Source organism: Ovis aries, chromosome 14, assembly GCF_016772045.2.
Source record: "Ovis aries strain OAR_USU_Benz2616 breed Rambouillet chromosome 14, ARS-UI_Ramb_v3.0, whole genome shotgun sequence".
NCBI classification, from domain to species: domain Eukaryota; kingdom Metazoa; phylum Chordata; class Mammalia; order Artiodactyla; family Bovidae; genus Ovis; species Ovis aries.
This window is the reverse complement of record NC_056067.1, coordinates 60,377,754-60,394,221: the sequence shown is the minus strand read 5'-3', so window position 1 is coordinate 60,394,221 and position 16,468 is coordinate 60,377,754. Positions and strand designations below refer to the sequence as shown.

The following is a 16,468-nucleotide window of genomic DNA, read 5'->3' as shown; positions in this document are numbered from 1 at the left end:
GCAGTAGTAGGAGTTTGAGCAACTATTGCAGGAAGGGGGACCCCTTCCAGGGCCTGAAACTGTGCTCTTGTCTAACACTCGGAAATGCATTGTCCAAGGAGACATAATATGTGCTGACAAAGCAAGAGATTTTATTGGGAAGGGGCACTCGAGTGGAGAACAGTAGGGTAAGGGAACCCAGGAGAACTGCTCTGCCGCGTGGGTCGCAGTATCGGGTTTTATGGTGATGAGATTACTTTCCAGGTGGTCTTTGGCCAATCATTCTAATTCGGAGTCTTTCCTGGTGGCGCACGCATGGCTCAGCCAAGATGGATGCTAGCGAGAGGGATTCTGGGAAGTGGACAGACACTCCATGTCTCCTTTTGACCTTTCCCGAACTCTTCAGGTTGTGGTGGTTCATTAGTTCCTTATTCCTTATCAGGCTCTCCTGTCGTAAAACAACTCATGCAAATGGTTACTATGGTGCCTGGCCAGGGTGGGCGGTTTCAGTGTGCTTCCCCTAACACAGCCATTTGTAACTTAAAAGCTTTCATGCAACTAGAAACAAATCCAGTTACACAGTTACAGATGCAGGGAGCAAACAGCAAAAACAAAACAATCAGAATTATTGTAAGTAAGATAGTTTTCCACCATGGGGCACTAGTTAACATCTCCCCAAATGAGGCAATTGAGACTTCAGGAATATCCATAGCCCCAGTCATTTTGTTCATGTGTTTAGTAAAATGAATAACATTAGTGCTCATATCAGGTATATATGTACAGCATTGGGTATGAATAATGGCACAGGTTCCTCTTTGCACAGCTGTCAGAATATCTAAAGCCAATCTGTTTTGTAAAACCACCTTTCTAATTTGTGCTTGTTCAGCATTAAGAGCTGAAATAGCTTTTTGAGAATCTTGTAATGCCTGTTGAGTAAAATTTGTCAAAGCATCCACTCGTAGCATAACATCTGTAGTTCCCAAAGAGGGGACAAAGACTGCAGCCAAATAATGATACCAGTGAAATACAGACCTTGCCCACCGAGTTTTAAGGTGGGGTAAATTAGCAGGCTTTTCTGGAAGCTTTGAAAATATAAAGCTGTGAGTAAAGGCTGACCCAGGGTGCATCTCCCTATCCAACCAAGGGGAGGCCATGCCTACAGGTAAGAGCCACATATCCAATAGGTCCCGTTTGGAGCAAGCCAGCTGACTGAGATATCCAGTCCCAGTTAGTGCCTGACCAGACAAAGGGAGGACCTGAATTGGGGTTGGAAAACACGGGAATGATTACGTTGCATACATCCTGAGGCAAAAATCCCAGTTGTTTCCAATCATTGTAATGAAGTTGTTGGCTGACTTTTGGGAATGGCTCTGTTTGTTCCCAGCATATAGGGGCAGTAGATACTAGACGTCCTTTTTCAGGAGTTGGCCATATAACCTCATCTCATATTTGATAAACCTCAGGTAAAAAACCATTAGATCCAGACCTATTTGCCTTATGTGTAGCGAAATAGTCATTAAACCAAGACAATGTATAGTCAAAATTAAAAGTCATGTTATGTCCATAGTTAAAGTACAAAGTGTTGCACCAGTCCATTTTAGGGTTGGTAGATGTCATCAGATGAAGAAGAGGCATCACATATGATTGTTGTCGAAGGTATTCAGAGACTTGGAGAAAGTCTTTTTCTTGAAGTGGAGTTGTCCACCACAAAAGCCTTTCATGATGAAGAGGGGAGTGCTCCGCAGATCCAGCAGTTAGACCAGTTGTGGAATGCAGCGTAGGAATGAGCCCAGACAGGTATTGTCTTGAGGATCAAACGGCACACTCAGGGTTTTTGGAGTCAGCAGAAGTAGGCTCACATAGATTATCAAGCGCATTTGAAAAGTACAAAGTCAAAGCATAGAAAGTAAAGACATAAAATGAAGTCACTTAGTTGTGGTCAGGGTGCCACCTCTTAACTCTAAGTGTGATGTACCCACGAATCAATTCCTGGCACTTTGACAGCTGTGGGAGAAGAAAGAATAACCTGCTAAGGGCCTTCCCAGAGGGGCTTGAGGGATGGGCCCCCAGATCCCAATGTTTTATGAGGACCTTGGTTCCTGGCTCAAATAGAGGCTTGCTTGACTCAGAAGCTGGGTCAGGAGTCATCTCCCGGAGTTCTGTTATTGCTTGTTGAAAAGCTGAGACCTGAGTTACATAACTAGTTAATTCCAAGACTTCAGGGTCTATAATGATGTCTGTGTGTAAGAAACGCCTTCCATAAATACATTCAAAGGGGGACAGTCCCTCCATTTTGTGGGCAGTTCAAGCCCTCATTAAAGCTATGGATAGGACTTGTCCTGCGTCTCTTGAGTTAATTTGCGCAGATGTCTTTTGATAATGTCATTAGATTTTTCAACCTTTCCTGAAGATTGGGGTCTCCAGGAACAGTGTAAGTGATACTCTATTTCTAGAGGTTTAGATACCCCCTGAGTTAACAGCAACTTTAAATGCAGGGCCATTGTCACTCTGAAGGCTCCGTGGCAGCCCAAACCTGGGGATAATTTCATGGATTGGAATCTTTATAACCTCCTTAGCCTGCTTGCTACGACAGGGAAAAGCCTCAATCCATCCAGTAAAAGTATCTAACCAGACTTGTAAGCAAGAATATCAATTAGCTTTTGGCATATGAGCAAAATCAATTTCCCAGCCCTCTCCAGGATACTTTCCATTTCATTGTAATCCAGATATTGCTAGCTTCTCAGGCTTTGGGTTAAGTGTCTGATGAACCTCATACCTTTTGATAATGTTCTTTAAAGTTTTCATTACATTTTTACCTTCAAACAAACGAGAAGCCATCTGATAAGTACTCTCTGCACCCAAATGAAAACTCTGGTGTAAACCCTTAAGAATTTTCCATTGAGCATTTTCAGGAATTATTAATCGTCCATCCTCAGACTGTAACCATCCTTTATCTGTAATCTTTGCTCGTGTTTTCTCATATCTTTCTAAGTCTTCCTCAGTATATTGTGGTCTTTCCTGTTCCACAGGATCTGTCCAGATCAAAGGTGTCTACAGTGAAGGGGTTTCATAAAGTGCCAGCTTTTCTGGCTTGAGAGTCAGCCAGCTGATTACTTTCAGCTGCTTTACTCCCGTCCCTACTGTGCCCTTTGCAATGCAAAACAGCCACTTCTTTAGGAAAATATATAGCAGTTAAAAGTCTCTCGATCCCTCTGAAATGCTTAATAGGTTCTCCTGTTGCTGTTTTAAACTGTCTTTCTTTCCATATTACAGCATGAGCATGTAAAGTCAAATAAGCATACTTAGAATCCATGTAGATATTTACTTGCTGCCCTTTGCTTAACTCTAGAGCTCGGGTCAGAGCCACAAGCTCCGCTAACTGAGCACTGGTTCCCAGGGGGAGAGATTTTGTTTCTGAAACCTGTTCAGCAGTCACCATGGCGTAACCTGCTTTATGCTCTCCATCCCGAACAAAGGAACTGCCATCTGTAAACACTTCATGTCAGGATTGTCTAATAGGGTATCCATTAGATCCTCCCAAGCTGCATAGTTTAAAGTTAGAAATTGGGAACAATCGTGATCAGGTGTTTCATTTTCCTTCTCAGGGAGGAAAATGGCAGGATTTAAATGTCCACATACTTTAAGCTTAGTTACTGGTCCTTCTAATAACAATGACTGATATTTGAGAAGCCTACTGTCTCCATCCAAATATTAATCTTAGAATTTAACATTGCACTCACATCATGAGAAGTCAGGACAGTAAGATTTCATCGATTAACTATTTTTAAAGCTTCAGATGCTAAAAAGCCGCTGCCCCAATTACTCTTAGGCAGTGGGGCCACCCACGTGAAATTACGCCTGATTTTCTGCTTAGATAAGCAGTAGGTTGCTGGTGAGGCCCTTGGGCTTGTGTGAAAATTCCCAAGGCCATACCTTTTCTTTCCGTGACAAACAAATTAAATCCTGACCCTGTGGGCAAGCTCAAAACTGGGAGCTTGCAGGAGGGCAGTCTGAAGAACCTTAAAAGCCTTTTGAGTATCTGGAGACCAGAGCAGTTTGTCTGTTTGGGCCTGATGAGTTTCAGCTATAAGTTTATATAAAGGCTGGGCAAGTTCCCCATAACCCGGAATCCAAATATGACAGTAGCCTGTGATTCCCAGAAATCTTCTCAATTGTCTTAAAGTCATAGGTAGGGGATGATTTAGTATGCGTTTAATTTTCTAAGGGCCTATGGCCCTAGTCCCTTCTGATATGATTAGGCCCAGATATCTAACAGATTGTTGACAAAGCTGAGCCTTTTCTCGTGATGCCTTATAAGTGCAGCCTGCCAGAAAGTTAAAGAAATCTTCTGAGGCTCCAGAACAAGCTTCCTCTGTCTCAGCACAGAGCAAAATATCATCTACATATTGTAAAACCACCGCTTCGGAGCTATTAAAGTTTTGGAGATCCCGTGACAAACTTTGTCCAAATAAGTGAGGACTGTCACGAAATCCCGGGGGCAAAACTGTCCAGGTTAGCTGAGAAGCTGGCTGCATAGGGTCTTCAAAGGCACATAGAAATTGACTTTCCTCTGCCAAAGGCACAGAATAGAAAGCATCTTTCAAATCAATTACTGAGAAATATTTGTCTCGTTGAGGAATTTCAGACAATAGAGTATAAGGATTAGGCACCATGAGATGTAAAGGAACTACAGCCTCATTTATTATTTGTAAATGTTGAACTAGTCTCCATTTACCATTTGATTTCTTTATACCCAAAATAGAAGTGTTGCATGGACTGTTACAGGGAACAGTAACAGGAGTCCCTGCTCCTTTAAATTTTCGATGATGTGTTTTAACCCTTAACCTCAGGTTTCAGTGGATACTGCCTCTAATGTGGAAATAAGTGGGTCTTTGAGCTTGACAACTATAGGAATAGCATTCTGTGCTTGACCCACAGATTTTCCATCAGCCCATACTCCAGGATTTACATTTTGTTCACCTAAAGGGAGAGAACCGTGAACTTCCTGATGTTCACGCTGGTTTTAGAAAAGGCAGAGGAACCAGAGATCAAATTGCCAACATCCGCTGGATCATGGAAAAAGCAAGAGAGTTCCAGAAAAACATCTATTTCTGCTTTATTGACTATGCCAAAGCCTTTGACTGTGTGGATCACAAGAAACTATGGAAAATTCTGAAAGAGATGGGAATACCAGACCACCTAACCTGCCTCTTAAGAAATCTGTATTCAGGTCAGGAAGCAACAGTTAGAACTGGACATGGAACAACAGACTGGTTCCAAATAGGAAAAGGTGTACGTCAAGGCTGTATATTCTCACCCTGCTTATTTCACTTCTATGCAGAGTACATCATGAGAAATGCTGGACTGGAAGAAACACAAGCTGGAATCAAGATTGCCGGGAGAAATATCAATAACTTCAGATATGCAGATGACACCACCCTTATGGCAGAAAGTGAAGAGGAACTAAAAAGCCTCTTGATGAAAGTGAAAGAGGAGAGTGAAAAAGTTGGCTTAAAGCTCAACATTCAGAAAAGGAAGATCATGGCATCCAGTGCCATCACTTCATGGGAAATAGATGGGGAAACAGTGGAAACAGTGTCAGACTTTATTTTGGGGGGCTTCAAAATCACTGCAGGTGGTGACTGCAGCCATGAAATTAAAAGACGCTTATTCCTTGGAAGAAAAGTTTTGACCAACCTAGATAGGATATTCAAAAGCAGGGACATCACTTTGCCGACTAAGGTCCGTCTAGTCAAGGCTATGGTTTTTCCAGTGGTCATGTATGGATGTGAGAGTTGGACTGTGAAGAAGGCTGAGCGCCGAAGAATTAATGCTTTTGAACTGTGGTGTTGGAGAAGACTCTTGAGAGTCCCTTGGACTGCAAGGAGATCCAACCAGTCCATTCTGAAGGAGATCAGCCCTGGGATTTCTTTGGAGGGAATGATGCTGAAGCTGAAACTCCAGTACTTTGGCCACCTCATGCGAAGAGTTGACTCATTGGAAAAGACTGTGATGCGGGGAGGGATTGGGGGCAGTAGGAGAAGGGGACGACTGAGGATGAGATGGCTGGATGGCATCACGGACTCGATGGACATGAGTTTGAGTGAACTCCGGGAGATGGTGATGGACAGGGAGGCCTGGCGTGCTGTGTTTCATGGGGTCGCAAAGAGTCAGGCACGACTGAGCGACTGAACTGAACTTGAAAGGGAGAGAAAGGGAGGGCTCCATATTTATGAAAACAGAGACATGGACCTTGTTCAGTATATTCCTCCCCAAAATGGGTGAGGGAGACTCTGGCACAATCAGAAACTCGTGTGAAAATAGCACAGAATCTCAGTTACAACATAAAGAATAACTGAAATAATACCCTTTGGCTCGTCCAGACAGTCCCACTATGGAAGTGGATCGGTAAGGAAGTGGGCCAGGGGCTTCAGTAAGCACGGAGTAAGTTGCCCAGTATCTGAAAGGAAATCGACGGATTGGCCCCCCACAGGTATTAATACCCGGGGTTCCTCAGGTGTAATTAGGACAGGAACTTGTGTGGGGGCCCCCGGGCACCTTCAGTCCTGATTATCTTGAGAGTCTGACCCCAGGTGTCATTATGACAAACCAGTATTTTAAGAGAAACCTCCTTTTAGATTTGTATAGAGAAAGAAAAAAATATCACTGATGTGTTTCCTCCTCCTGCTTAAGAGAGATAAAAATGTCTGATACTTGCAGCCTATTTCCTCCCTTTGGAGACTCCTGGCCTTCCTGCCTGTTACCCTCTCAACATCTTGTAATAAAATAGACACATTTTCAACTGTGGTTTTACCAAAGACATGAATTGTGTGTATGTGTTGATGTGTGCACACGCAAATGGATATTTCTGGTCTCAGCTCTTTACCAGAGAATAACACAGGTATGACATTAGATCTTGTGAAATTAAAGGCATTTCTTTGAGAAATGGGAAAATAAAAGAACATTTAACACGATAAAAGCAACAAAATGCTTCATTCTTTCCTTTCAAAAAAAGAAAAAAACCACACCTGGTTTAACTGGTTAGCCTAATGGTCTGTTTTCTCCATTTTCTATGATCAGTGAAAAAAAGTGAGCTGTGAGATGATATGAAGATGTCTCCTTCAGGTCCCTTTTTGACTTTTCTGTGCAAATGAGGAAGAATGGGCTGGACTGACCTGGAACCTTCCAACAGAGCCTCTCTCTCCATAATGAAAAAGATTGCTCAGATCCTATTTCCAAGCTGACCCCTTAACAATGTTTGTTGTACCAGTGGATATATATTTGCAATTCTTTATTTTTACTGCAATCTCATAACAAAGAATTACCTGTTTGGTGTCAGTTTGACCCAATCGTGAAAGAAAAGTTTCTTTTTGCTCAGATGCATGACAGATGTTCCTGGTCTTAAATGGGATGGGCAATAAGGACAAACTTGGCCCCCTTGCCTTTCAGCCTCCCATTTCATTATTCAGTTATACCCGGTTCTCTTCACTCAGCTCAGACCTTCTCATAAACGGCTTCTCTCTGGGCCTGAGGGAGCCCACTTGTAACATTCAGATGAGAGACTAGACCGGAATCTGAGCGTGAGCAACACTGACCCCTGAAATGATTAGCTAATTGGCTGTCTGCCTGTGTGTGGCAGTTCTAGTTTGGAGGGAGTTTCTGGTGGTAATGAGAATTTTAAATAAATCTCAGTCCTCCCTGAATGAAAAACGAAAAGGAAAACTGTAGGATGGAGGCAGGATCACAAGCTCAGAATTAGATGACTTCTATGAATGAGGCTAAATCTGAAGGGAGTTTTTTTTTTTTTTTTTTTTTTTTTTTAACATCCTGACGTTCAGACCTCCACTGGCTTTCATTTGTTCTTGGGTCAAAAGCTTGACTCCTCGCTGTTTCTCCACAGCCCTCTGTCAAGCTCAGGGCCCTGTCAGTGTCTCCAGCCTCATCCTGGGAGTTGACCCTTTGCTCATGGTTCAGCCTGTCCTGGTCTCATTTACCTTTTCTGTTTCCAAATACCAAAACCATTTCTGTCTGACATTGTAGTTCCTTTTCTCACCTTCAGGTCACCGTGCCTCAGGCCCTTTGTCACCCTTCAAGTCTAGGCTCAGAGAGGTCTCCCCATCCCCTCCTAACAGTCTCTCTCATGTTACCCAAGTTTATTGCCTGTGTGTCAGTTGCCATCCGCAGAAACTAATGCCCTTGTTCATGGGTTATTTTGAGTCCTTCCTGGTTCCCCTCTTTTAGGGCTCATAGTGTTCCTCTTCTTCCCAGCGTGGCTGCAGTACCTGTTACTGGAAATATCTGTAGATGACAGGACTATGGGTTGGGCTGAATAATCCTCAGGGAAGACCAAGAGAACAGGGCAGGTGATGAAGATGTTTCCCATGTTCTGGACATTTCAGCTGTAATTGATCTTTACCCCATGTGACTACTTAATTACTCAAAAGATGAGCCAAGAAATATAGGAAGTCCTGAAAAGCCCTACAGAACTGGTGTCCTCAAGCAGTGGGCTGAGATGTCCCCATGTTTAGTCTGCTGGGTTTCATCCTCTGCAGCCCCCAGATCTAAGCTGTGTCCATCCAGGACCAGTCACCATCGTGGACAGCAGCTTTGCCATCTAGGAGTTCATGTGCTCCATGTCAGCGTTGTGATTTCAGTGCACTGAGGATGAGCAGAAATCGAAAATCTAATGGGGCAGGAAGGAGATGCTGCCCCCTGCGCCCCCCAAGAGCTAGAATATCTTCCAAGTAGGTGTGGGTGGAGAAAACAGGAGAGAGTGAGACCTGGAGACCCTTGCTTTGAGACTTGCTCATCTCAAATGCCTTTGTACGTGGACTCCATAATGTCCCCAGGTGGTGGCAGACTTTCCCAGGAGGGCCAGTCTGTTGATTTTCATGCTGCGTGTGCAGTGTCCTTTGGGTGGTAGCTAGTGGGCACTCCTCTTGTGACCACCTTTGCCAGGAAACCCCTGTGCGCTTTAGTCTTGCTTAGTCCAGTCATGCAGGGAGGAGAGGTAGACAAATGGGGAAAGTGGAGGGAGCCTGGTGGGGTCTGCAGGAGGCTTGTGGCAGTACTTGGGGGCATCAAGGTGAGCCCAGTGAATGGAGTGTGTACCCATCCCAAGTGTAGTTTCAGGGACAAGGGGTGTGTGGATCTGTTGAAAGAGAATGTCTCCGTTCAGGCTGGAGCAACTGGAAGCGGGTTTGTTGGAGAGCCCACATGGAGTGGTTTGAGGTTCTACTGCCTGAGCTTGTGTTCCCCGGGACAGCAGTGCTGAGGCTGACATGTGCCTGCACAGGTTTGATTTGACAACTCGTGACCGCACGTGAGCAGCAATGAAGGACGTGGAATTCAGCCAAGAGAAGTCTTTTCCACTGTTAGAACTGGCCTGGGCTGAGCCCCCAGGCACCTGTGGGTGCAGGAGGATGGGAGCCTTGGGCTTGAGGGGCTGGTTCTAGTAGGTGCCCCCAGCATCCACTCCACTCCCTGGCTTTTGTTGGCTCTTTTAGCAGGCAGACACCGTAGAGTAACAGGGAAAATCTCAGGTCATTTTTTGCATCAACTTTGGTATCATTGTGTAGTTGGGGTTGCCGGTGCAGAAAGGTTCATGTGCATTTGGGAAGATACCAAGAGAATATGGATGTTTCCTTGGAAGAGTTTGAGGCCTCAGTGGGCCATGTGCATCATTGGATTTATCCCTCTTTTTCATAGTCTTTGGAGATTTCTATCTTTGACCTGGATCACTCACTGTAAATGAAAATACGGTGTCTTGTGTCTGTGGATCCTTGGTGTCCTCTTTTGTATTTTGCCTCATGCATGAGCTATCAGGGCTTGGAATGCTTTGTGTTTGTGTAAGAGGGTTAGAGGCTCATTATGGGCTCTATGGACACTCTGTTGGACACCATGAAAGTTTGTAAGTTTGTTTGAGTCCCATTGGGAAAATAGGAGTACTAATGTTAAGATCACAGAATGCTTGTTATAAGGTGGTCCTGCTCGGTAGGGATCTCTGGGCCCAACCTGAGAAGAGTCATAAAGTCCTGTGACATAGGGGAAGATGGCTCCAAAAAATCAGAGGGCAGTGATGCCACAGTGATCTGCAGCCTGGAGGCTTGTCCTCTAGAAGATGCAGCTGCAAATGTCTTGCTGCCAGGCTGGGTTCTGTGTTATCCACTCCTGTCCCTCCCAAAATAAGCACACACACAGGCACAGTACAGAAAACACGGAATCTTAACTGCATTGTTGGTGGTAATGTAAATGGTACTGCTATGTTGGAAAATAAAATGGAAGTTCCTTAACAAATTAATATAGAACAGGCCTACCGTCTGTCAAACCCATTTCTGACAGATATCCAAAGGAAAAGCAATCAGTTTTTCAGGGATATGTCCACAGTCCTATGAGTGTGACTGGATTTGCAGTAGCCAAGGCATAGACACAACCCAGATGTCTCTTGATAAAAGAATAGGTTACAAAAGTGTGGTATAGAAATATTTATTATATACTGTATATTCATGAGCTATTTTTTCTCCGTATATGAATATAAAAATCAAGAATCCTGCATTCATGCCAGAATGAATGAACCTAGAGAACATTATGCCAAGTTAAATAAGCCTGACAAAGGAGGACAGACCCTGTGTGGAAACTAGACTTGTCAAACTCATAGAGCCATCGAGTAATAAGGCTGTTACCAGGAGCTGGGTGGAGGGGGAAATGGGACACTGGTAGTCAAAGAGTAGAGATTTTCCGTTGTAAAATAAGTAAGTTCTGGGGATCTGAGGTACTGCATGCTGCCGGTAGTATTTCTATATCCTTGAAATTTGCCCAGAGAGAAATAATACAGTGTAGTCATAGGTGGAAGTGTAACTTCTTCGTCTATAATTATTACTCAGTGTATGAGTCTATAACATGATCACTTTATACACAGTACATTTATACCATTTTTGTTAGTTACACCTTAATAAGGCTGGGAAAGAGAAAGAGTTGGGAGGGGGGTGCTTTACTCCTCTGAATAGTGCTCAGTCCAGGTTTCACGTTTCACTGATGATGCGTTTTGCATACACGTGTGCCAGAGTCCAGCTCCAGCAGCCAGGGAATCAGCCTGAAGAGATGAGCGGTGTTGGTGGAGAATGATGCAGCCTCTTACTCAAGGTACGGGACTGCATGTTTATTTCAAGCTTCAGTTCAGTTCAGTTACTCAGTCGTGTCCGACTCTTTGCGACTCCATGAATCGCAGCACGCCCGGCCTCCCTGTCCCTCACCAACTCCCGGAGTTCACTCAGACTCGCATACATCGAGTCAGTGAGGCCATCCAGCCATCTCATCCTCTGTTGTCCCCTTCTTCTCCTGCCCCCAATCCTTCCCAGCATCAGTCTTTTCCAATGAGCCAACTCTTCACATGAGGTGGCCAAAGTACTGCAGTTTCAGCTTTAGCATCATTCCTTCCAAAGAAATCCCAGGGTTGATCTGCTTCAGAATGGACTGGTTGGATCTCCTTGCAGTTCAGGTTCTCTTTTATACTTTGACAAAAGCATTAGGTCAGAGGTTTGGCAGTTTCCCCTCACCCAGATTCATTGTCTCCATAAAACATTGTTGCCCTTCAAACAGAGTTTCTGCTTCAGTGATTTTCTCAGAATCCTGTTTACTTTAACTTGTGATTGCATTATAACTCATGCTTATGTCTGGGCTGCAAACTATATTCCTGTTTATTTCTTATCTTTCTAAATCCTGTTTGCCCCTAGCATCTTAAGCTATCTCCTAAAAAGGCTTCTAGCTATTAATATCTCTGAAATTCATAATCTGTGTAAGCTATAGTAAAACATGTTAGCACTATCACATTCCTTAAATTTTTAGCTTCTAGGTATTAATTATTCCTAAACCCTAAATTTGGCAAACTTTCATTGCCATAAACATTTCCCTCACAAATAGGTCTCAGATGACAGTCCTTCCCAAGGCCTCAAGCTGCAGCCTACGTGCTCATCCTGGAACACTCTTGTAAAGATCCTTGAACAAATGTCAGTGGTTAACTTTTTGGATTATTCTCTGGGCACAACTGCAGAAGGCTTTGTGCCTTCTCATGCTCCTCTCAAGGACAATAAACACCTTAACATTCTTTTCAGTCAACTCAACCGAGGAAAGGGAAAAAACAAGTCAGAATCACAAGGCCTAACTCCTTCATCCCGGGTCCGTGTCTGCGGAACAAGGAGAGGGGGTTGGGGCCGTGCCTCCGTTTTGTCAGTAATGCCTTAATGTGGCTCCCGACACACATGTTTTGTACCCACTGACCAGAGATTCCCTTTCAGATAGTTTTTGTTGGTCCACAGCTCGAGAATGTTTAAGATGGCCCAGTTGATTCCAGTCTGAATCCCTCTCTAAATATCAGGACTCTTGTGTCCTCCCAGTCCTGAGGGCTGAGATCTGGGCTGAGGAGGGGATGCTCTGTTTTGAGTGGGGATGGATCAGGACCTGCTGTGTGACCTGAAGGAGACTGCCTGGTCAGCGGAGGTGCCTCCTGCTGCTGTGTACATAAGGCCTCATCAGGAGGAGAATGTGATCTGAGGGAAAGTGTGGGAAAGTCCCATGTTGGTCTCTCTGCGGAAGTTGACTGTCCTGAGTCCCTCCTGAGACAGTGGCCACAGGGGCCTGTCTGTTCCTCATGGTGAGGGCTTCCCTGTGTGTGTGTGTGTGTGTGTGTGTGTGTGTGTGTGGTTGGGGCTCAGGATGGGGATATGTTAACTCTAAGCATTAAACAGCATGTTTTCAACTTCCATGATAGACCTCTGAAGACTCGTGTTTCCTGAGGAAGCCCTGAAGTTAAGGAAGAGGAAAGAAAAGGAGTGAGGCATGGTTCTTTGTCAGGTAAGGTTATATTTAGTCTCTCCTTCCTGAAATGCCCTTCTCTGGACTCGCTAATCATTTCTTATTCAGGAGTGTCCTGTATGACTCCTGTACGTGCACATTCACCCGAGGCCTTCTCTCAGGCCCTGTCGTCTCCACTTAGATCCCATCTCCCCATGACCTGGTGACCTGGCCTTTATGAGGAGGCTCCCCTGGGCACTGTCCTGGGCAGGGCTTCTCACCCACGGGTTGGAGATGGGGTCTCAGTGCTGTTGGGCAGCAGGGATTGCTTAGGGCCTATCTGGATGCACTGTCTGCTCTGTCAACCAGGGTAAGGAAACTGCATGTGGAAGTCAGGTGTTAGTATGCACAATAGCTGGTAAAATCTGGGAATCAGATCAGTTGAGCCTGTCCTTTACCTTGTGTGTATCTTGACATCCTTGTGAATATACCTTACATATACTCAAAGAATTATTTCTGAGTACTGTGTTCTGTTCAGTTGGTTTCTTTGTCTGTTTTTATACCAGTACCGCATCACCTTGATTACCTTGTAATAGGTGTTGAAATAGAAAGACCTCCATCTTCCTTCTTCAAGAGTTTTGCTGTTTGCTGTTTGTATAGTTCTGTGACTTTCACCATGTTTTATTCTGCTTCTACAATGATTGTCATGGAAATTTTGACAATGGTTAATTGGTTGATGGACCCTTTGTGTGGTTATTAAAGAATCTGTTTTGATATAGCATGTTTCTTTTGTAATCTTTATGATTTATATTGATGAAACTTTGTCATGTGGGAAAGAAGATACATTTACTTCTTTTTCAATTTGGGGACCTTTGATTTCTTTTTCTCATCTTATTGCTCTAAGAGTTTCAGTGCTGTGTTGAACTGCAGTGCAGAGTGTGCATCCTTGCCTTCTTCTTGACCTCAGAGGAAAAGCTTTCATTCTTTCTCCATTGCTGTGCTCTTTTCATAATGGAATTTATTATGTTGATGTTGGTATAATTTATTGTCTGTAGTTTGCTGAGTGTTCCATCTTGAAAGGTTGTCAAATTGTTGTCGAATGGTTTTTTCTGCATCGAGTTGATCCTGTTTTTTTTCCTCCTTTAATCTGTCAATGTAGTGTGTCATATTAATCAATTTTTGTATGTTGACTTCTCCTTGCCTTATATGAATAAAATCCACTTGGTCATGGTGTCAGATCTTTTTATTTATTTTTTAAAATTATTTTAATTGAAGGATAATTGCTTTACAGAAGTTGTTATTTTCTGCCAAACACCAGCATGAATCAGCCATAGGTATACATATGTCCCCTCCCTCCCATCTTCCTCCCTATCCAACCCCTGTAGGTTGTTAGAGAGCCCCTGTTTGAGTCCCTGAGTCAGTCAGCAAATTCGCACTGGCTCTCTATAAATGGTAATGTAAGTTTCCATGTTACTGTCTCCATACATCTCACTCTCTCCTTCCCTCCCTCCCACCTCCATCTGTTCTCTGTGTCTGTTTCCCCAGTTCTTTTTAATATGTGTTGAAGTTGGTTTGCAAGTATTTTAATTATGCATCAGTATTCATCAGGGGTATTGGTTTTTAGTTTTCCTTTCCTGTGTCTTTGGGAAATCAGCAAACTATTAGAACCGTGCTTGCTCCATAGAATTAGCAGGATTAGTGGTAATTCTTCTGTAAATGTTTGGTAGAATTTGGTCCTGTATTTTTCTTAGAGGTTTCTGACTACTTTTAAAATCTCTCTAGTTAAAATGATGGCTTCCCTGATGGCTCAAATCATAAAGAATCTGCCTGCAGTGTGGGAGACCCAGGTGCTATCCCTGGGTCGGAAGAGTCCTTGGAGAAAGGAATGGCTCTCTAGTCCAGTATTCTTGTCGGGAGAAATTCCATGGACAGAGGAGCCTTGTGGGCTACAGTCCATGAGGTCACAAAGAGTCAGACACGACTGAGTGGCTATCACTTTGGACACTTCTCAATTTTTGTATTTCTTAATAAATAAAATAGTTTGTATGTTTCCGAGAATTTGCCTGTAACTCCTATATTCTGTCATTTATAGGCATTATCGGTCATAGTACTTCCTTATCTTTTTGACCTCAGTTGTAATCACTCCTGTTTCATATCTGTTTTTAGTTATTTGAATCTTTTTTTCTGTTTTCCTTAGTCAAGGTGGGGGTTTTCCTATACAGTTTTTTCAATACATCAACTCTTGGTTTGTTGATTTTTATATTTTTCTACTTTCTATTGTATCTCTGGTTTAATCTTTCTTATTTACATGTTTCCTTCTGCTAAACTTGAGTTTAGTTTGTTTTCTGCTTCCTAGAGGTCTAAAAATAGATTTCAGATTTAAGATCTTTTTTTTACTGTAAGCATTTAACAGTTCAGACTTTCCCTTTAGTACAGTGTTCTGTGTTATAAATTTTGTAATGTTGTCTTTTCATTTTCATCCATGTATTTAAAAATTTCCATGTGATTTTTTTCATAGACCCATTTGTGGTGTAAGAGTTGTTTAATGTCTACATGTGAGGAATTTTCTTTTTTTCTTGTGTTTATTTCGTTGTTGTTAGGGAAGATACTTTTATGGTATCAATCTCTTAAAATGGTTAATTTTGGCCTAACATGTGGTCTCTCATAGAGAATGTTTCCTGTGTCCTTGAGATACATGTGTTTTCAGCTTTTGTTGGGCCATGTGATCTGTACATGCCTGTTCAATGTTTGCTTCATTTTTCTGAGATCTCTAATGTTAGATGTATATATATATATTTTTACTTGTTACAGCTTTTTGGTAAATTGACCGTTATTTATCATTATACAATATTTATGTCACTGCACTTTTTTTTTCTTCAGTTTATTTTATCTGATATAACAGTCTCCCCTGCTCTCTTTAGGATGGACTGTCTTTTTCCATCCTTTCACTTTTCACCTTTCCATGTCCTTAGGTTTGTGAGTACTACCTGTTTCAAGTCTCTGACAAACTCTGTGTCTCTTGCCCTGGTTTTTTCTTCCTGTTAGTTCTTCTAATGGCTCCTGCTCCTATGCATTGTATGGTGGTGAAAGACAGGCACCCTGGTCAGCTCCTTTCATGCCACTGTAATTTCAGAAGAAATGTATTGAATATTTCCTTCCTATCATGATGTTTCTTCAGATAGTCTTGCTTAATAACTATATTTTTTCCATATTATTTTTTGCCATGATTTTTAATTCTCCAAGAAGTTTTTTTACTTTGCTATTGTGATAATTTTTGGGGGTCATACTCTAGTGACTCTTCTAATTTCAAATCACTGTTTTATCAATGGAAAAAAAAGCAAAGAAAGTCTTCGGCTTCTGTTAATGCCTTGCTGTGTAAATCTACATGGATAAAATTATATTTGGATCTTTGTATATGGTAATTTTATTATGAATTGAGTTCAAGTATTCTTTTTTTTTTTTTTAATGTTTTTACCAGTTTTCTTTTGGTAGCCTAGTATAGAATCCTGTTGACAAACTCAGCTGAGTACAAAGGATACATTTTTATCGTCTGAAAGATGCTGAAACACATGTGAATAAAAGGATGATATAAAATTGTCCAAAAAATCTGTCAAAAGACGAATCCTCTCATGTCAGTTAATTTTTTATAGATAAGTATGCATGCATGTGCAAGTTTATGGTTTAGATAGAAGACATCATG

General features: G+C 42.6%; 1 protein-coding gene across 17 annotated transcripts in view; it reads left to right on the top strand.

Moving 5' to 3' along the window:
• Positions 1-16,468, top strand: part of LOC114117925 (zinc finger protein 665-like) — a 38,067-nt gene that overhangs the window by 12,632 nt on the left and 8,967 nt on the right. For 9 of the 17 annotated variants that reach the window (XM_042231193.2, XM_042231189.2, XM_042231192.2 and 6 more), the window contains 2 exons: positions 11,043-11,121; positions 12,746-12,828. The exons of 3 other annotated variants lie outside the window; for them this stretch is intronic. In XM_042231193.2, the coding sequence (XP_042087127.1) occupies positions 12,814-12,828 (15 nt within the window). In that variant the 5' untranslated portion in view covers positions 11,043-11,121; positions 12,746-12,813. The remainder of the gene's footprint in view (positions 1-11,042; positions 11,122-12,745; positions 12,829-16,468) is intronic. 5 more of the 17 variants (XM_042231197.2, XM_060399074.1, XM_060399075.1 and 2 more) reach the window with 1 other exon arrangement.